A 19,518-nucleotide genomic window follows, 5' to 3' on the forward strand; every position below is an offset into this window, starting at 1 on the left:
TGTCAGACTGTGGCTTGTGGGCCAATCCGGCCCAGTGCCTGTTTTTATAAAGTTTTATGGGGATATGTTTGCAATATAGCATTTATTTATGTATCATTTATGGCTGCTTTCACTCTACAACAACAGAATTGAGTACTTACGACAGGGACTGCATTGCCCTCATGGCCTAAGACATTTACCATCTGGCCCTTTACAGAAAAAGGTTTACAAACCCCTAAACTACAGCATTGTCCCCCACACCCTCTGAAGGGTCATCAGTGATCTAGGGAAAGATAATTTTACTTACTATTTATTATTGAATTGGGCCCAGAGCCTATAACGTTAGGTGTTAATTATAGAAGATATATAAGCTACAAATAATTTTTTGTCTTTATTTATTTTAATTTTAAACATTGAGGTATAGTTGATTTACATTGTGTTAGTTTCAGGTATACAGCAACTTGATCAGTGAGACGTATATCAATTTTTTTCAGATTCTTTTCCCCATATAGGTTATTACAGTGTTGAGTTCCCTGTGCTATCCAGTAAGCCCTTGTTGATTACCTATTTCAGTGGTCCCCAACCTTTTTGGCACTAGGGACCAGGTTCATGGAAGACAATTTTTCCACTGACCTCCCCCCTGCCGCCAGTGACCCACGGGGCGGGCGCGGGGGTATGGTTCAGGTGGTAATGTGAGTGATGGGGAGCGGCAGATGAAGCTTCACTCTTTTGCCCACCACTCACCTCCTGCTGTGTGACCCAGTTCCTAACAGGCCGGGACCAGCACGGGTCCGTGGCCCGGGGCTTGGGGACCCCTGATCTATTTTATATATATTAGTGTGTCTATGTTAATCCCAATTGCTAATTTATCTCTCCACCCCTACCTTTCTCCTTTGGCACCCATAAGTTTGTTTTCTAAGTCTGTGAGTCTCTTTCTGTTTTGTAAATTAGTTCATTTGTATCAGTTTTTAGATTCCACCTATAAGTGATACCATTATATTTGTCTTTCTCTGTCTGACTTACTTCCCTTAGTATGATCATCTCTAGGTCCATCTGTGTTGCTGGAAATGGCATTATTTAATTCCTTTTTATGGCTGAGTAATATTCCATTGTGTATATGTACCACATCTTCTTTATCCATTCATCTGTTGATGGACATTGTGGTTGCTTCCATGTCTTGGCTATTGTAACTAGTGCTGCAGTGAACATTGGGGTGCATGTGTCTTTTTGAATTATGGTTTATCCTGATATATGCCCAGGAGTGGGATTGCTGGATTATGTGGTAGCTCTATTTTCAGTTTTTTAAGGAACCTCCATAGGGTCCTCCATAGTGGCCATTACCAATTTACATTCCCACCAAACGGTATAGGAGGGTTCCCTTTTCTCCACGCCCTCTCCTGCACTTATCGTTTGTAGACTTTTTGATGGTTGGCCATTCTGACTGGTGCGAGGTGATACCTCGTTGTATTTTTGATTTGCGTTTCTCTAATTAGCGATGTTGAGCATCTTTTTGTGTGGTTTTCTCTTTTTAAACAGTGTGAGTAAAATTTACCTCTTGAAAGTGCCCGGTTTTGAATTTTTTTTTCTTTTTTTTAATTAATTAATTTATTTATTTATTATTTATTTATTTATTTTATTTATTTTTTATTTATTTATTTATTTGGCTGTGCCGGGTCTTAGTTGCGGCACGTGGGATCTTTGTTGCCGGTGCGGGATCTTTAGTTGCAGTATGTGAGATTTTTTTTTTAGTTTCAGGATGCAGAATCTTTTAGTTACGGCATGCGAACTCTTAGTTGTGGCATGTAGGGTCTAGTTCACTGACCACGGCCCGAACTCAGGTCCCCTGCATTGGGAGCTTGGAGTCTTAGCCACTGGACCACAAGGGATGTCCCTTGAATTGTTTTTTGATGACCTACCCCAGGACATTTCTTGAGGGCAGGTGTCATATACAGCCCCTCAGGCCTTGTGAAGATGGAAGTGCCCGTAAGTCGAGGTTTTAAAGTTGTTGTTGTGGGAAATAGCCACAAGGTGGCAGAATTTCTTCATGCCCAGGTCTGTTTACTCAGGCAACCAGAGCCTTAGCGAAAGTGGTGTTCCTGGGTTGTCAGTTAGAGTGGAATGTGCCAGAACAAAGGCCCAAGGACTTGTGTCTCATTACTTCTTACCCTTTACTTTTCACCTTTCCCCAGACAAACCCCAACCCCTAGAAAACCGCTACACTGAGGGTGCTTTCGTCTGGAGGTGGGGCGATTCTAAGGAAGGAGGCTGGAGGTGAGAACCCCACCACCAGGAGACGTAGAGACCAGGTGAGTTTTCAAAACTCTTCCAGCCCAGAGGGTCCACCCTTCTTTGCGTGCACTGGGCTTGGTTTAGCTGTAAGAGGGCCCGCCTGAATCTGGAGATTGTGGTCCCACCCAGAGGGGACCAGGCACTAGAGGGCCAAGGGGGGCTTATTTGATGGTACATCCTTTCTAACTCCCTGAATCCCAGGGTAGTCCAGCCTTGAGACCCAAGCCTACTCAGGCTCCAGGGATGGGACACCAGCTTGGGTCGCCAAGGCCTGAGGGGAATACAGTAGGTGTTTCTTTTTTTTTCTTTTTAATTTAAATTTAATTTTTATTTTATATTGGGGTATTGTTGATTTACAGTGTTGTGTAAGTCTCAAGTCTCAGCGACTTGATTCAGTTATACATAGACATATATCTATTATTTTTCGGATTCTTTTCCCATATAGGTTATTACAGAGCGTTGAGTAGAGTTCCTTGTGTTATCCAGTATCCAGTTATCCCTGTTAATTATTTTATATATATTAGTGTGTCTATGTTAATCCCAATCTCCTAATTTATCCCTCCCCCCCACCTTTCGCCTTTGGCAACCATAAGTTTGTTTTCTGTCTGTGAGTCTGTTTCTGTTTTATAAATTAGTTCATTTGTGTCCATTTTTAGATTCTACCTATAAATGATATGATGTTTGTCTTTGTCTGACTTACTTCACTCTTTTCTGATAGATTTGAAAATGATTTCTCTGCTAGAGTTAATCACAAAGGCAATAATTTGTGATTATTACAAATTAGCCATTTAGCTAATGGCTAAACATTAGCCAGTTTCGGATCTAACCTAGTAATCTTATTCCAGCTTTTTTTCATACATAGACACACTCACAGACATATACACACATACCACGATCTTTCATATAATTCTCTGAACCATTTTGCATTCTTTTGATTGCTAGTAAGTTAAATAATTCTTTGAAGCATGCTGACATACTTGGAGGACCGTCATGTTTTTCACTTTTTGAAGTTTATACTTTGATCCTGACAAGAGTTAATTCCTCCCATGTTCCTTGTCTCTGTCAATCTTTGTTATATGGCTTGAAATTTTAGCACCTGTTCCAATTCCTCCCTTTTTCTTCAAACACATCAATCGCCAAATCGCTCTGGTTTTCCCTCCCACAGGGTCTTTTCAAGCCACCCCTTCTGCTCTCTTTCCATGACCACTGTCTGAATTTGAGCCTCTCCTTCCTACTTCCAGAACTTCTACAACAGCCCCTACATGACTGTTTGTAACCAGCCCAGTCTACACAAGGCTGCTAGAAAAATATCCTCAAGCAAGAGCTCTGGTCATTTCACTTCCTTACTTCGGTGGTTCCTCATTGTTCAAGAGTAAAGGAAAGCCCTAGTTCCTCAGCCTGATTTCTAAGGCCCTCCAAAATCTGACCCTCAGTTTATCCTCCTTGACAACCCTTTGTCCTTCCAACCTCTGTTCTATGTGCAGTCTCTTTGCTTTCCATCCCGTTGCCCCTCTGCCTGCAGTGCCCTCTGTCCTCTTTCTGCATGTCCAAAGCTCAGTATTCTTTAACCCCCAGCTTGAAGCTCTACCACGCAGATCCTTTTAGCTGAAAGTCATTTCCCTCTACTCTGAGTTCCCAAAACATTTACTTTGTATCTCTTTTATGGCACATACACTTTGTTTTGTGACCTGGTCTGTTATGTATGTTTCTTGTTTCTGTGGCCTCTTTGTTGTTTTTTTTTTGCGATTCGCGGGCCTCTCACTGTGTGGCCTCTCCCGTTGCGGAGCACAGGCTCCGGACGCGCAGGCTCAGCGGCCATGGCTCACGGGCCCAGCCGCTCCATGGCATGTGGATCTTCCCGGACCGGGGCATGAACCCGTGTCCCCTACATCAACAGGCAGACTCTCAACCACTGCGCCACCAGGGAAGCCTTCTGTGGCCTCTTTGTAGGACAGTGTCTGTGGTCCAAATTTGTATCCACATTACTGCCTAACTGTGCTAACATAGATAAGAGAGCCATGAAGTTTTTTCAGTAGGAGCTGCTGGAAACTTAAAATTTCAACTGAAAAGGTAGCACCAAATTATTTTTTTAATGTTGAAAATCTCCTCAAATTATATTTTCCCAAACTATCTCTTTTTGTGAATGTTTTCTTTCCTTCATTTAAAAAATATTAACTATATTAAAGGAGAAAACTGAATACTCTCCAAAATGTAAATGAATCTTCCTTTCTTCTATTTAGTGTATCTTTTCTCTATAAATAAGATTTCTCATTTCAATGCAGCAAGTCCCAGCATTTAACTATCCAGTGTTCTTTATTCATTAATGAAGTGAAAGTTTTCTATGTGGCTGCCGTTTCCACATCCAAAAGACTCCCTAGTACAGTCATCCTATGGTGTCCAGCGGGGGGACTGGTTCCAGGACCCTCCCTGGATACCAAGATCCTCAGATGCTCTAGTCCTTTATATAAAAACATGTATTTGTATATAACATATGCACATCCTCCCATACATTTTAAATCATTTCTAGATAATTTATAATACCTAATACAATGTAAATGCTATGTAAGTAGTTGCTGACATACAGTAAATTCAAGTTTTGCTTTATGGAACTTTATGGAATTTTAAAAAAGTATTTTCTATCTGTGGTTGGTTGAGTCTGCAGATGCAGAACCCATGGATACAGAGGGCCAACTGTACAAGTATTTGTTCATGAAGACCTAAAATCTTCAGTTGGTCTTTTAATTTATTAAGAAACAATAAGCAATGCACATTTTTTTAAACTGGCAGGGTATTAGTGTCCAAATGCTAGGCACCCCCAAATCAATCAGAGCAAAGGAGGTTATGGCACATCTGCTGTCTCCTACCTAATAGCTTTCATTCCCATCGTGTTATGAAACAGTGTTCCTCCACATTTGGATGGATTTCTCACCGGTAGTATCTGGAGAGCTTCTTACAAAATTATATTCCCAAGACCCACCCAAATCCAGACACTTTGGGGCTGGATCTCCAAGGAGCTTTATTTTATTTTATTTTTTATTTTTTTTGTGGTACGCGGGCCTCTCACTGTTGTGGCCTCTCCCGTTGTGGAGCACAGGCTCCGGACGCACAGGCTCAGCGGCCATGGCTCACGGGCCCAGCCGCTCCGCGGCATGTGGGATCTTCCCGGACCGGGGCACGAACCCGTGTCCCCTGCATCGGCAGGCGGACTCTCAACCACTGTGCCACCAGGGAAGCCCCAAGGAGCTTTATTTTTAACTTCGCAGATGATTCTTCGGCACCCTGAAGTTTGCGAATCACAGGCTACATTCTATCCTCTTCTAAGTTCAAAGAGAAGCAGAGAACCTTTTTAGACTTTCCCAAGTGCACCGTAAACAAACCAAGAGCGTTGAGAGTCGTCCATTTTTTCTCCTCTCTCTAAGTGTCCTTCTTTGTAACTTTTCCTTAATATTTTATTTTGAAAATATCCAAACACAGAAGTTGAAATAATTGTGCAGTGGACACCTATGTACTACACCATTAACATGTTATCACAGTTGCTTTATCACAAATCTCTCCTTTCATCCATCTCTCTATTCATCAACTCATCTTTTTTTCTTTTTCATGAATTTCAAAGTAAATTTCAGACACAGGTAGTATCTAATTTGGGATGATGCTGACTTGAAGAATAACAAGGCAATGAATTCTTGTAGCCCTTGTGAAAGCACAGTGGCTTTATTGGCCAGGATTGGTGGCTGCTTGACCTCAGCAAGAGGTTAAGAATGTGTTTAATCAAAGACAGAAGGATAGTTTGGGCTGACTGTAGATTATCTCCCTGCCTGCCACCCTCATCCCCTGCAGCAGAGTAGTTTCTGTTTGTCTCTATTCATTTGAATGGGAGCTTTTGTTTTGTTACTGCGAGAAGAAAGGGAGGTTTGGGGCTGTGGAGAACAGAAGATAAATGTGGAAGCAGAGGGCAGCAGTAACCCCTCCCTTTAACACTGTTTCAAGGCCCTAATGGAGAGATGGGTTACAGGCTGAGGTTGCTGGCTTAGTGGTTAGCAGCAAGGCCATGAGTCATGCTGCCTAGGCCTACATTCTACTTGTCCCTGGGTGTTCGACCTCGGATGTGATACTCAGCCTCTTGGTCTTGTTTCTGAACCGAACTTGGGTCCTCTTGCCCAGCATGCAGCAAAGCCAGTTTACTGACACTGGGTTGTAGTAAAGGAAAGTACTGCATTTATCGGAGGGCCCAGCAAGGAGAATGGACAGCTCATGCTCAAAAGACCCGAGCTCCTTGATGGTTTTCAGGGGAGGGTCTTAAAGGCAACATTTGGGGTGAGAGTTGCAGAGGGCATGACTTTCTTCTGATTGGTTGGTGTTGAGGTAACAGGGTGGTGTTTCAGGAATATATTTTTTTTGTGGTATATGGGCCTCTCACTGTTGTGGCCTCTCCCGCTACGGAGCACAGGCTCCGGACACGCAGGCTCATGGGCCCAGCCGCTCTGCGGCATGTGGGATCTTCCTGGACCGGAGCACGAACCCGTGTCCCCTGCATCGGCAGGCGGACTCTCAACCACTGCGCCACCAGGGAAGCTCTGTTTCAGGAATATTAATCACCAACCTTCTGGTTCCAACCAGTCTGGGGTCTATGTGCTTGTGGTCAGCATGTAGTCACTATCCTCCACCAGCATGGGGGTCTTAGTTCCTGCAGAACAACTCAAAGATCTGTGGTCAGATTATGTGTATATATCCCCTGAGGAAGAACTAGGACTCTGTTTAATCCCTGAGCTGTCATTTCTTGACTGCTTTTCTTTTGTTTCTGCATTCCTCACTTCCATAATTAGTAATTGCTTGAATCTGCTCTTGGGAACTCAGGGAAGGCCTAGGAAGACTAAAGCCTTTTATTAAAAACAAGAACTGGGGGACATGGAGGGGCTTTTGTACCTGGGAGGACTGGGTTCCAGCCTCAGTTTTCTCATCTGTAAAATGAAAGTAATTACAGTACCTACATTATATTGTTGTGGAGAAAATATGTGTGCCTAGCATGTAACTTGATCAACTTCGGTTGCTAAAATATAATTACCTTCCTTGATGAGTATCTTTAAGTTCACACAAAATTAACATATAGGGCTGTAGCAGCTGGTGAACAAAAAAGAGACAAGTAAATGAAACAATTTTGATAGTTAAGCCTAGAAGGAATTCAGAGAGAAGCAGGAGGGAGAAATCCTGAAAGTCCTTCAAGAAAACCCATAGCACTTAAAATGAAATCCAATTTTTTCCCTTGCTCTGCAAGGCCCCTACATTATCTGGCCTCTGCCTACATCTCCAACTTCACCGCCTCTCTTTCTCCCTTATTTAAGATAGCCACACCAGCCGTTTCATAAGGACCCGAGCTCATTGGATCCTCAGGACATTTGCACCTGCTGTTCCCTTTCCTTGGGTCTCTCCGCAGATCTTTACAAGTTAGAAAAGAGGTAAGGCCTCGCGGCAGGGGGCGGGGCTCTGGAGGAGGCGGGGCAGGGGCGGAGTCGGCCGGAAGTGGGGCGGAGGCCCAGGAAGTGAAGGTCCTGGTAGCGGAGTCGGCGAAGTCTGCGACGCTAGTTGCGGCCTTGCGTTCCCGGACCGTGGGCGATGGAGAACGGAGCGGTCTACAGATCCACCACCGAGGCACACCCGGGGCCCGCCAGAGGCGCCCGGAGCGGCCTCGTCGCCTACTTCAACCTGCGCCGGCTCAAGGGGACCCGGCTAATCATCAAACTCCTTCAGCTGGTGAGTCCGCGGCCGGGGCTCCCGGGCGAGAGGAGACAGTCGAGCGGCTCTCAGCTGGCAGTTAAGAAGCGGCCGTTTCCACATCTCCAGTTCCTTCCCTCTCCGCCTGGGGAGGGTCCGTTCCCCTCGGGGCTCCCCCTTCCTGCCGGCGCCCCCTCATCCCGGCTCCCTCCCCCGCTGGGTCCCCGACGGCTACCTAGGACCACCGAGCGTGTTTGGCGGGCGCAGGAAATGCGTCAGAGACCCAAGTCAGCTGCGTAGACTTTCTCTCCTCCTCTGTAGGACTTCGGCTCTTCTCCCAGCTGTAACTCTGCATTATCTCCCAAAGTGCCTGTATTTAGACTATGAAACGCTTTTTGTTTATCTTTCTCTGGTTCTTGCGGGTTTCCTGGTGCGAGCCCAAGGGGGCAGTTTAATTTGTTGGACAAAGTCTTCCGATACTACACGAGGCATAGAGATGTGTGTGTCCAATAAATTGTCTCCCAAAAGTTTTATATTGACTGGAAAAGAATTACTTCTGAATGAGCAATATGTGTGTACCAAATACGAAGTCAAAAGGACAGCTTTTTGTGTGTGTTATGTGTAGGTAGCAGAGCGAGGGCATTCTTTTTCAATGTCGCTGAGTTTCAGTTTACTTTGGGCATTGGTTAAGGACCTTAAACCTACTACTGAAAATATCAAAACATCTTTGAGATTTAAATTTTAATTCAGATTACACACATATTAAGTTCCTATGTTTTGTTTTAACCAATGATGGGTAACATTTTCTGCAAGAGGAAAACTCAGACTGTTTATAGAGTGTTTATGGGTTGGGTTGGTTTTTTGAACCAACCAAGTGAAAATAGCCAGTTAGTTTCCTTGGAAAAATCTTAAGTTCTTAGAAATCAGGTAACCGGAACTTATATTCTTAGAACTCAGATGACCTGCTTTTATTGGATAGAAAAATAGTAGTCAGAAAACAAACAGTACTTTTTAGCCACCAAAAAGATCACTTCTGAGAATAATTGGGGAGTCATTTGGAAGCAAGTGACACTGTGGCCTGTGGAACCCAAGGGTCTGGCTCTGTCTCCTTTTAATTCCATACTAGCAACCTTTCTGTTCTTACCAGGTGTCATCAGCTCCCTCCTGCCATTGTTCCTTTGCATGGGCGGTTCCTTCTACCCAGAAGGGCTTCCTTCTGCTCTTCCTCTTGTCAGCTCTCACTTGACTTTTAGATATCAGCTATGTTTCTCTGCCTTAGAGCTAAAATGTTTCTACATAAATAGAACTCTTTAGAACAGAAAAGGGTTAATATTCATCTGAAGCACTCTTGCTGCTCAAAAGACATCATCAATTCTGGTCTGTTGCCCATTAAATCTGCTTTTAGTTGCCTTTATGTTTCCTTTCTAATCAGAACTGGCAAATCTAAAGTAAAATTTCCCATTACCTTGTTTATAGTTTAGTAAACTGTAGTTCCATATCTTCAGAATAGAATACAGCCAGAAGTTTGGATAGACTTTTTACTTGGATGTAGAGAGGAGAGGAAGATGAGTTTGCCTTTCGAGGGTTGTTAGACTATTCCTGCTTGTTCTCCATCATCCGTAGGAGAAAGAGTGAGAGAATAAAAACTGCCACTGCACAGCTTGCGGGATCTTAGTTTCCTGACTCAGGATCAAACCTGTGCCCTCTGCAGTGAAAGCTCGGAGTCCTAACCACTGGACCGCCAGGGAATTCCCTCTGTTTATGGGGAACTTGTAATGTTACAAGAACACTTTCTTTAATATAGATAAAAAAAAAATTTCATTATTGCCTTTCATTTTGATGGTGTTCTTTTTGTTCCTGCTTTGTCTGTTTTAATGTCTTGCCTCTTCACAACAGTATATTATAGGAGTTACCCAGAAAGTCCCAAGGAAGTTATATATAGAATAAATGAAAACTGTCATCCAGCCAGGGGCAACAGGCAAAGTCTTCTTTGCCTTAACTCAAACTCTGCCTTTAAGTTGTTTTACTTTAGATAACTTATTTTTTAATTAAATAGAATTGGAAAGCTCCAAGAAGGAAACAACCATAGTGGAGAAACCCATAATCAAAAGAGGAGGTACTTTGGGCTTCCCTGGTGGTGCAGTGGTTGAGAGTCTGCCTGCCGATGCGGGGGACACGGGTTCGTGCCCCGGTCCGGGAAGATCCCACATGCCACAGAGCGGCTGGGCCCGTGAGCCATGGCCGCTGAGCCTGCGCGTCCGGAGCCTGTGCTCCGCAACGGGAGAGGCCACAGCAGTGAGAGGCCCGCGTACCGAAAAAAAAAAAAAAAGAGGAGGTACTTTAATAAGAGACCTGCAAGCCCTATGACATTTTATTCAAAATATAGTGCATTTCTGTGTTTGGGTACATTATTCTAGACCCATAAATCTTATCAGATTCTCAAAGACCCCAAAAGGGAAATGAATCTTATTCTAAAACTTAAAAAACACTGTGTACTTAGGAAATTCTTAGAGTCCTAGGAAGTTGCATTGGATTTCCTCTGAGGTTCTTTCCACTCTTAAGATTTTTAGAAATCTCTGAGGCTCTGTGGGATGTGCTTGCTGGTACAGAGCTGAACACCAAAGGGTAGACAGAGAACGGAGCCTGCAAACAGAAGGGGAGGTTAGAGAGAAAAGAGAATAACCAGTTCTTGAGTTAACATACTCTGGGAGTTACATGGCTCTGTCTACCATTCAGATGTGACCTTAATTTTTTCAAAGGCTTGTCCATGCACCCTTACAGAGCTGAAGAAAAAATAGAGACTCAGCTGAGAATTTACCATAAGGAGTCATTGCAGGTCTAAATTGATGCAGTTACTTTATTTATTGTACCCTTAGACTGGTCCTTATGCCCATATTTTATTTTGTGACGTTTTTGTTATTGTTATTTTTGAGGGAGTTTGTTTTTGTTTTAAGGGAAGAACTGACCTTTGGCAACCTAATTCCTTGCTAGTAAACTGGTGCAGTCATCTAAGTATGTGTGATATTCTCTCTGCCACAAGCCAGCATTGTGTTTATGGTACCAATTGAATGTCCTGAAGGTTGCATAGTACTATGATTATAATGACTTCTTTTTTTTTTTGGCTGTGTTGGGTCTTCGTTGCTGAGCACGAGCTTTCTCTAGTTGCGGCGAGCCAGGGCTTCTCATTGCGGTGGGCAGGCTCTAGGCACGCGGGCTTCAGTGGTTGGGGCATGCTGGCTTAGTAGTTGCGGCAGGTGGGCCCTAGAGTGCGCGGTCGTCGGTATTTGTGGCACGTGGGCTCAGTAGCTGTGGCTCGTGGGCTGTAGAGCGCAGGCTCAGTAGTTGCAGTGCACGGGCTTAGTTGCTTGGTGGCATGTGGGGTATTCCTGGACCAGGGATTGAACCCACGTCCCCTGCATTGGCAGGTGGATTCTTAACCACTGCGACACCAGGGAAGTCCCCATAATGGCTCTTCAGGCAAGCAGTTTGATTTAGAATTCACCAGTCATTTAAATTTATTATATTATAAATATTGTTACTTTGTAAGTGCCAAGAAACAGATCACTTAGAAACAGTTTGTATTATGTTGGTGCTCTTTTCATGATTTAAATGTGAAAACTGTTAGGTACTAAATTGAAATGCTCTGTTTTTACCTTGAAGAAGATCTGTAATGTCAGCAAATTATATCTTCGAACGTTTGGGAGAATAAATGTTTGCCAAAGGCAAGGGAGGCTTACCTGATTTCAGGCTGACTGATTTGTTCTTGAACCTCATGTATCACTACAAGGTTTTTAATAGCAAATTCAGAAATTCACAGACTAATATAATTGTGTAGATGGAGCCTTATAATCAATAGCAAATGTTAAAAAGTTCTTTTCATGGGAAGTTTTTTGGTGGTAGACTGCTAAATGATGGAGAATTAGTATGTAGTATGATGACTGTTAATTTTAGGGAAGACTGAAGTTTCAGAAAAGGTAGTGAAACTGAAATGGAGACACAGGGTAGTCATTATCTGAATATTTAAGTCACCAGAAGTGTAAGACCATCTTTAGTCACTAAGACTTCCCAAATGTGTTGACCCTAGCACATTGGTTTTAATGTATGATTTACCAGCAAAAGGGGAAATGCACAAAACTATGGTTGTAACTTCAAAAACCCAACTTACAGGGAAAACCTACACAAACATACATAGTCGTAAAATGAACTTAACAAACAGTGCTTTATGGGGGGAAACAAGTACAGAGTAGGAGTTAGGAGACCCGGGTTCTTGTCTGTGCCTGGCTGATTTGGGATTTAGTCTGTCAGAGATTAAGTCCATCAACTGTAAGCATGAGGCTGGGAGACTGTGCTCTCCAAGGGCTCTCCCAACTCTAAGAGCTTGATAATTCCCTTAATTATGTTTGGGTAAAATTTCGTCATTAGAAGGAGCCGCATTGGGTGTACATACTGTTGTTAGATACTTAGCCTAATATCCAGTAAGCAATCTTTAGTACATGCCTTCATGCCATTGAGAGCAAAACTGTTTGCCAGAAAGTAATCAGTGAGCCTCTAAATTTATGGGTTGCATTCACCATTATTTCCTTATGCAATTCAGTGACTTTATCTCTTTTCCAATCTTTAACCACTTTGGTATTTAATGCTGGTGACCACACATTTCTCAAACTTCTTCCCTTAACTTTCACATCTTTTTTCTTTTTTAATACAAAAAAGTGTCTGCTTACAAATATAAACATAAATATATACGATTACTTACATATATATGATTAATAAAATAAGCCACATTTCAGCCCTCACACCACTCACACACTCCGCAGCATCATTGTTAGATTTACAATTTGGAGGAGTGTGTTTACTTCCTTTCTTTTTTTTGGCTGCACCGTGCAGCCCCCTACATCGGAAACGCGGAGTCCCAACCGTTGGACCACCAGTGAAGTCCTTGCTTTTAAAATTTTTTGAATTTATTTGTTTGTTTATTTATGGCTGCATTGGGTCTTTGTTGCTGCATACGGATTTTCTCTAGTTGCGGCGAGCGGGGGCTACTCTTCGTTGTGGTGCGCGGGCTTCTCATTGTGGAGCACGGGCTCTAGGTGCGCAGCTCAGTAGTTGTGGCACACGGGCTTAGTTGCTCCGTGGCATGTGGGATCTTCCCGGACCAGGGATCGAATCCATGTTCCCTGCATTGGCAGGTGGATTCTTAACCACTGCGCCACCAGGGAAGTCCCGGAAGTCCTTGCTTCTTAAGGAGTTTAGGAAAGAAGTGTTAAACTTCCTGTGACTTGCTTGTCTGGTGCAAGTTGCCCTGTTCTCTCCTCCCCTTGAACTGTTGATGTTCCTTCAGGCCTCATCCGGACCTCCACTCCTCCTGTCTGCTAACCAACTAAACCAGACAGGCAGTGCCTGCATCTAGAAGTCCATACTCCCTGACACGATCATCACTGTCACTCAACTCCTTAACCATTTTCCTCATCATTTCCCATCCAGTTAGGTTGGTTGCCTTATTATCCCTTTTGGGCTACTGTGCAAATCCTTGCTGGCATGAATCTGTTCCTTTTGTGCTGCACCTGGAATGCCCTCTGCCTATCCTGATCCTGTGTGTCTCTTGGCCCTGATTTGAGTCTTGCTTTCCCACTCATCCTTCTCCAGCTATTATTAGTGCAGGTGGATCTGAACATTTTCCTGATATTTCCTGAATTTCTGTATAACAAATGCTCAATTATGAGATATAAAATTATTGTTTTCTTATACATTGATCTTGTTGCTCTGTTATTACATGTTCCTATATATATTACAATGTTGGATACATAATACTCAATACACTGTATTTTTTTAACTTTTTTTTTTCCAGCATCTTTATTGGAGTATAATTTTTTTTTTAATTTTTATTTATTTATTTATTTATGGCTATGTTGGGTTTTCATCGCTGCGTGAGGGCTTTTCTCCAGTTGCGGCATGCGGGCTTCTCATTGCGGTGGCTTCTCTTGTTGCGGAGCACAGGCTCTAGGAGCGTGGGCTTCAGTAGTTGTGGCTCATGGGCTCCAGAGCGCAGGCTCAGTAGTTGTGGCGCATGGGCTTAGTTGCTCCCACGGCATGTGGGATCTTCCCGACCAGGGCTCGAACCCGTGTCTGCTGCGTTGGCAGGCAGATTCTTAGCCATTGCGCCACCAGGGAAGCCCTATTGGAGTATAATTGCTTTACAGTGGTGTGTTAGTTTGTGCTGCATAACAAAGTGAATCGGCTATACATATACATATATCCCCATATCTCCTCCCTCTCGCGTCTCCCTCCCACCCTCCCTATCCCACCCCTATAGGTGGTCACAAAGCACCGAGCTGATCTCCCTGTGCTATGAGGCTGCTTCCCACTAGCTATCTATTTTACGTTCGGTAGTATATATAAGTCCACGTCACTCTCTCACTTCGTCCCAGCTTACCCTTCCCCCTCCCTGTGTCCTCAAGTCCATTCTCTATCTGTGCGTCTTTATTCCTGTGCTGGCCCTAGGTTCTTCAGAAACTTTTTTTTTTTTTAATTCCACATACATGTGTTAGCATATGGTATTTGTTTTTATCTTTCTGACTTACTTCAATCTGTATGACAGATCTAGGTCCATCCACCTCACTACAAATAACTCAATTTCATTTCTTTTTATGGCTGAGTAATATTCCACTGTATATATGTGTCACATCTTCTTTATCCATTCATCTGTCAGTGGACACTTACATTGCTTCCATGTCCTGGCTATTGTAAATAGAGCTGCAGTGAACATTGTGGTACATGACTCTTTTTTACATGTTTATTGGAGTATAATTGCTTTACAATGGTGTGTTAGTTTCTGCTTTATAACAAAGTGAATCAGTTATACATATACATATGATCCCATATCTCTTCCCTCTGGCGTCTCCCTCCCTCCACCCTCCCTATCCCACCCCTCTAGGTGGTCACAAAGCGCCGAGCTGATCTCCCTGTGCTATGTGGCTGCTTCCCACTAGCTATCTATTTTACCTTTGGTAGTGTATATATGTCCATGCCACTCTCTCGCTTTGTCACAGCTTACCCTTCCCCCTCCCCATATCCTCAAGTCCATTCTCTAGTAGGTCTGTGTCTTTATTCCTGTCTTACCCCTAGATTCTTCATGACATTTTTTTTTCTTAAATTCCATATGTATGTGTTAGCATACGGTATTTGTCTTTCTCTTTCTGACTTACTTCACTCTGTATGACAGACTCTAGGTCTATCCACCTCATTACAAATAGCTCAATTTAGTTTCTTTTTATGGCTGAGTGATATTCCATTGTATATATGTGCCACATCTTCTTTATCCATTCATCTGATGATGGACACTTAGGTTGTTTCCATCTCTGGGCTATTGTAAATAGAGCTGCAGTGAACATTTTGGTACATGACTCTTTTTGAATTATGGTTTTCTCAGGGTATATGCCCAGTAGTGGGATTGCTGAGTCATATGGTAGTTCTATTTTTTTTTTAGTATTTTAAGGAACCTCCATACTGTTCTCCACAGTGGCTGTATCACTTTACATTCCCACCAACAGTGCAAAAGGGTTCCCTTTTCTCCACACCCTCTCCAGCATTTATTATTTGTAGATTTTTTGATGATGGCCATTCTGACTGGTGTGAGGTGATAACCTCATTGTAGTTTTGATTTGCATTTCTCTAATGATTAGTGATGTTGAGCATTCTTTCATGTGTTTGTTGGTAGTCTGTATATCTTCTTTGGAGAAATGTCTATTTAGGTCTTCTGCCCATTTTTGGATTGGGTTGTTTGTTTTTTTGTTATTAAGCTGCATGAGCTGCTTATAAATTTTGGAGATTAATTCTTTGTCAGTTACTTCATTTGCAAATATTTTCTCCCATTCTGAGGGTTGTCTTTTGGTCTTGTTTATGGTTTCCTTTGCTGTGCAAAAGCTTTGAAGTTTCATTAGGTCCCATTTGTTTATCTTTGTTTTTATTTCCATTTCTCTAGGAGGTGGGTCAAAAAGGATCTTGCTGTGATTTATGTCATAGAGTGTCCTGCCTATGTTTTCCTCTAAGAGTTTGATAGTTTCTGGCCTTACATTTAGGTCTTTAATCCATTTTGAGCTTATTTTTGTGTATGGTGTTAGGGAGTGATCTAATTTCATACTTTTACATGTACCTGTCCAGTTTTCCCAGCACCACTTATTGAAGCGGCTGTCTTTTCTCCACTGTACATTCCTGCCTCCTTTATCAAAGATAAGGTGACCATATGTGCGTGGGTTTATCTCTGGGCTTTCTATCCTGTTCCATTGATCTATCTTTCTGTTTTTGTGCCAGTACCATACTGTCTTGATTACTGTAGCTTTGTAGTATAATCTGAAGTCAGGGAGCCTGATTCCTCCAGCTCCGTTTTTCTTTCTCAAGATTGCTTTGCTACTCAGGGTCTTTTGTGTTTCCATACAAATTGTGAAATTTTTTGTTGTTCTAGTTCTGTGAAAAATGCCAGTGGTAGTTTGATAGGGATTGCATTGAATCTGTAGATTGCTTTTGGTAGTAGAGTCATTTTCACAATGTTGATTCTTCCCATCCAAGAACATGGTATATCTCTCCATCTATTTGTATCATCTTTAATTTCTTTCATCAGTGGCTTATAATTTTCTGCATACAGGTCTTTTGTCTCCTTAGGTAGGTTTATCCCTAAATATTTTATTCTTTTTGTTGCAATGGTAAATGGGAGTGTTTTCTTGATTTCACTTTCAGATTTTTCATCATTAGTGTATAGGTAATGCCAGAGATTTCTGTGCATTAATTTTGTATCCTGCTACTTTACCAAATTCATCGATTAGCTCTAGCAGTTTTCTGGTAGCATCTTTAGGATTTGCTATGTATAGTATCATGTCATCTGCAAACAGTGACAGCTTTACTTCTTCTTTTCCGATTTGGATTCCCTTTATTTCCTCTTCTTCTGATTTTTGTGGCTAAAACTTCCAAAACTATGTTGAATAGGAGTGGTGAGTGTGGGCAACCTTGTCTTGTTCCTGATCTTAGTGCAAATGCTTTCAGTTTTTCACTGAGGACGATGTTGGCTGTGGGTTTGTCATATATGGCCTTGATTATGTTGAGGAAAGTTTCCTCTATGCCTACTTTCTGCAGGGTTTTTATCATAAATGGGTGTTGAATTTTGTCGAAAGCTTTCTCTGCATCTATTGAGATGATCATGTGGTTTTTCTCCTTCACTTTGTTAATATGGTGTATCACGTTGATTGATTTGCGTATATTGAAGAATCCTTGCATTCCTGGAATAAACCCCACTTGATCATGGTGTATGATCCGTTTAATGTGCTGTTGGATTCTGTTTGCTAGTATTTTGTTGAGGATTATTGCATCTGTGTTCATCAGTGATATTGGCCTGTATTTTTCTTTCTTTGTGACATCCTTGTCTGGTTTTGGTATCAGGGTGATTGTGGCCTCGTAGAATGAGTTTGGGAGTGTTCCTCCCTCTGCTATATTTTGGAAGAATTTGAGAAGGCTAGGTGTTAGCTCTTCTCTAAATGTTTGATAGAATTCCCCTGTGAAACCATCTGGTACTGGGCTTTTGTTTGTTGGAAGAATTTTTTTTTTTTTTTTTTTTTTTTGTGGTACACGGGCCTCTCACTGTTGCGGCCTCTCCCATTGGGGAGCACAGGCTCCGGACACGCAGGCCCAGCAGCCATGTCTCATGGGCCCAGCCGCTTCGTGGCATGTGGGATCCTCCTGGACCGGGGCACGAACCTGTGTCCCCTGCATCGGCAGGCGGACTCCCAACCACTGCGCCACCAGGGAAGTCCTGTTGGAAAGTTTTTAATCACAGTTTCAATTTCAGTGCTTGTAATTGGTCTGTTCATATTTCTGTTTCTTCCTGATTCAGTCTTGGCAGGTTGTGCATTTCTAAGAATTTGTCCATTTCTTCCAGGTTGTCCATTTTATTGGCATAGAGTTGCTTGTAGTAATCTCTCATGATCTTTGGTATTTCTGCAGTGTCAGTTGTTATTTCTCCTTTTTCATTTCTAATTCTATTGATTTGAGTCTTCTCCCTTTTTTTCTTGATGAGTCTGGCTAATGTTTTATCTATTTTGTTTATCTTCTCAAAGAACCAGCTTTTAGTGTTATTGATCTTTGCTATCGTTTCCTTCATTTCTTTTTCATTTATTTCTGATCTGATTTTTATGATTTCTTTCCTTCTCCTAGGATTTTGGGGGTTTTTTGTTCTTCTTTCTCTAATTGCTTTAGGTGCAAGGTTAGGTTGTTTATTCAAGATGCTTCCTGTTTCTTAAGGTAGGATTGTATTGCTATAAAGTTCCCTCTTAGAACTGCTTTTGCTGCATCCATAGATTTTGGGTCGTCGTGTCTCCATTGTCATTTGTTTCTAGGTATTTTTTAATTTCCTCTTTGATTTCTTCAGTGATCACTTCTTTATTAAGTAGTGTATTGTTTAGCCTCCATATGTTTGTATTTTTACAGATCTTTTCCTGTAATTGATATCTAGTCTCATAGCATTGTGGTCAGAAAAGATACTTGATACAATTTCGATTTTTTTAAATTTACCAAGGCTTGATTTGTGACCCAAGAGATGATCTATCCTGGAGAATGTTCCATGAGCACTTGAGAAAAATGTGTATTCTGTTGTTTTTGGATGGAATGTTCTATAAATATCAATTAAGTCCATCTTGTTTAATGTATCATTTAAAGCTTGTGTTTCCTTATTTATTTTCATTTTGGATGATCTGTCCATTGGTGAAAGTGGGGTGTTGAAGTCCCCTACTATGAATGTGTTACTGTTGATATCCCCTTTTATGGCTGTTAGTATTTGCCTTATGTATTGAGGTGCTCCTATGTTGGGTGCATAAATATTTACAATTGTTATATCTTCTTCTTGGATCGATCCCTTGATAATTATGTAGTGTCCTTCTTTGTCTCTTGTAATAGTCCTTATTTTAAAGTCTGTTTTGTCTGATATGAGAATTGCTACTTCAGCTTTCTTTTGGTTTCCGTTTGCATGGAATATCTTTTTCCATCCCCTCACTTTCAGTCTGTATGTGTCTCTAGGTCTGAAGTGGGTCTCTTGTAGACAGCATATATATGGGTCTTGTTTTTGTATCCATTCAGCCAGTCTGTCTCTTTCGGTGGGAGCATTTAGTCCGTTTACAGTTAAGGTAATTATCGATATGTATGTTCCTACTCCCATTTCCTTAATTGTTTTGGGTTTGTTATTGTAGGTCTTTTCCTTCTCTTGTGTTTCTTGCCTAGAGAAGTTCCTTTAGCAGTTGTTGTAGAGCTGGTTTGGTGGTGCTGAACTCTCTCAGCTTTTGCTTGTCTGTAAAGGTTTTAATTTCTCGATCAAATCTGAATGAGATCCTTGCTGGGTAGAGTAATCTTGGTTGCAGGTTTTTCTCCTTCATCACTATAAATATGTCCTGCTAGTTCCTTCTGGCTTGCAGAGTTTCTGCTGAAAGATCAGCTGTTAACCTTATGGGGATTCCCTTGTGTTATTTGTTGTTTTTCCCTTGTGGCTTTTAATATGTTTTCTGTGTT

At 42.1% G+C, this 19,518-nt stretch overlaps 1 protein-coding gene across 1 annotated transcript in view; it reads left to right on the plus strand.

Annotated features, from left to right (window-relative positions):
- Nucleotides 1-7,787: 7,787 nt before the first annotated feature.
- The window catches only part of CMTM6 (CKLF like MARVEL transmembrane domain containing 6), a 52,127-nt gene continuing 40,396 nt past the window's right edge, over nucleotides 7,788-19,518 (plus strand). The window contains exon 1 of the mRNA XM_082848712.1: nucleotides 7,788-8,016. Coding sequence (XP_082704838.1) covers nucleotides 7,879-8,016 — 138 coding nt within the window. The 5' untranslated portion in view covers nucleotides 7,788-7,878. The remainder of the gene's footprint in view (nucleotides 8,017-19,518) is intronic.

Source organism: Leucopleurus acutus (assembly GCF_964270905.1).
Source record: "Leucopleurus acutus genome assembly, chromosome: 10".
Classification (NCBI taxonomy): Eukaryota; Metazoa; Chordata; class Mammalia; order Artiodactyla; family Delphinidae; genus Leucopleurus; species Leucopleurus acutus.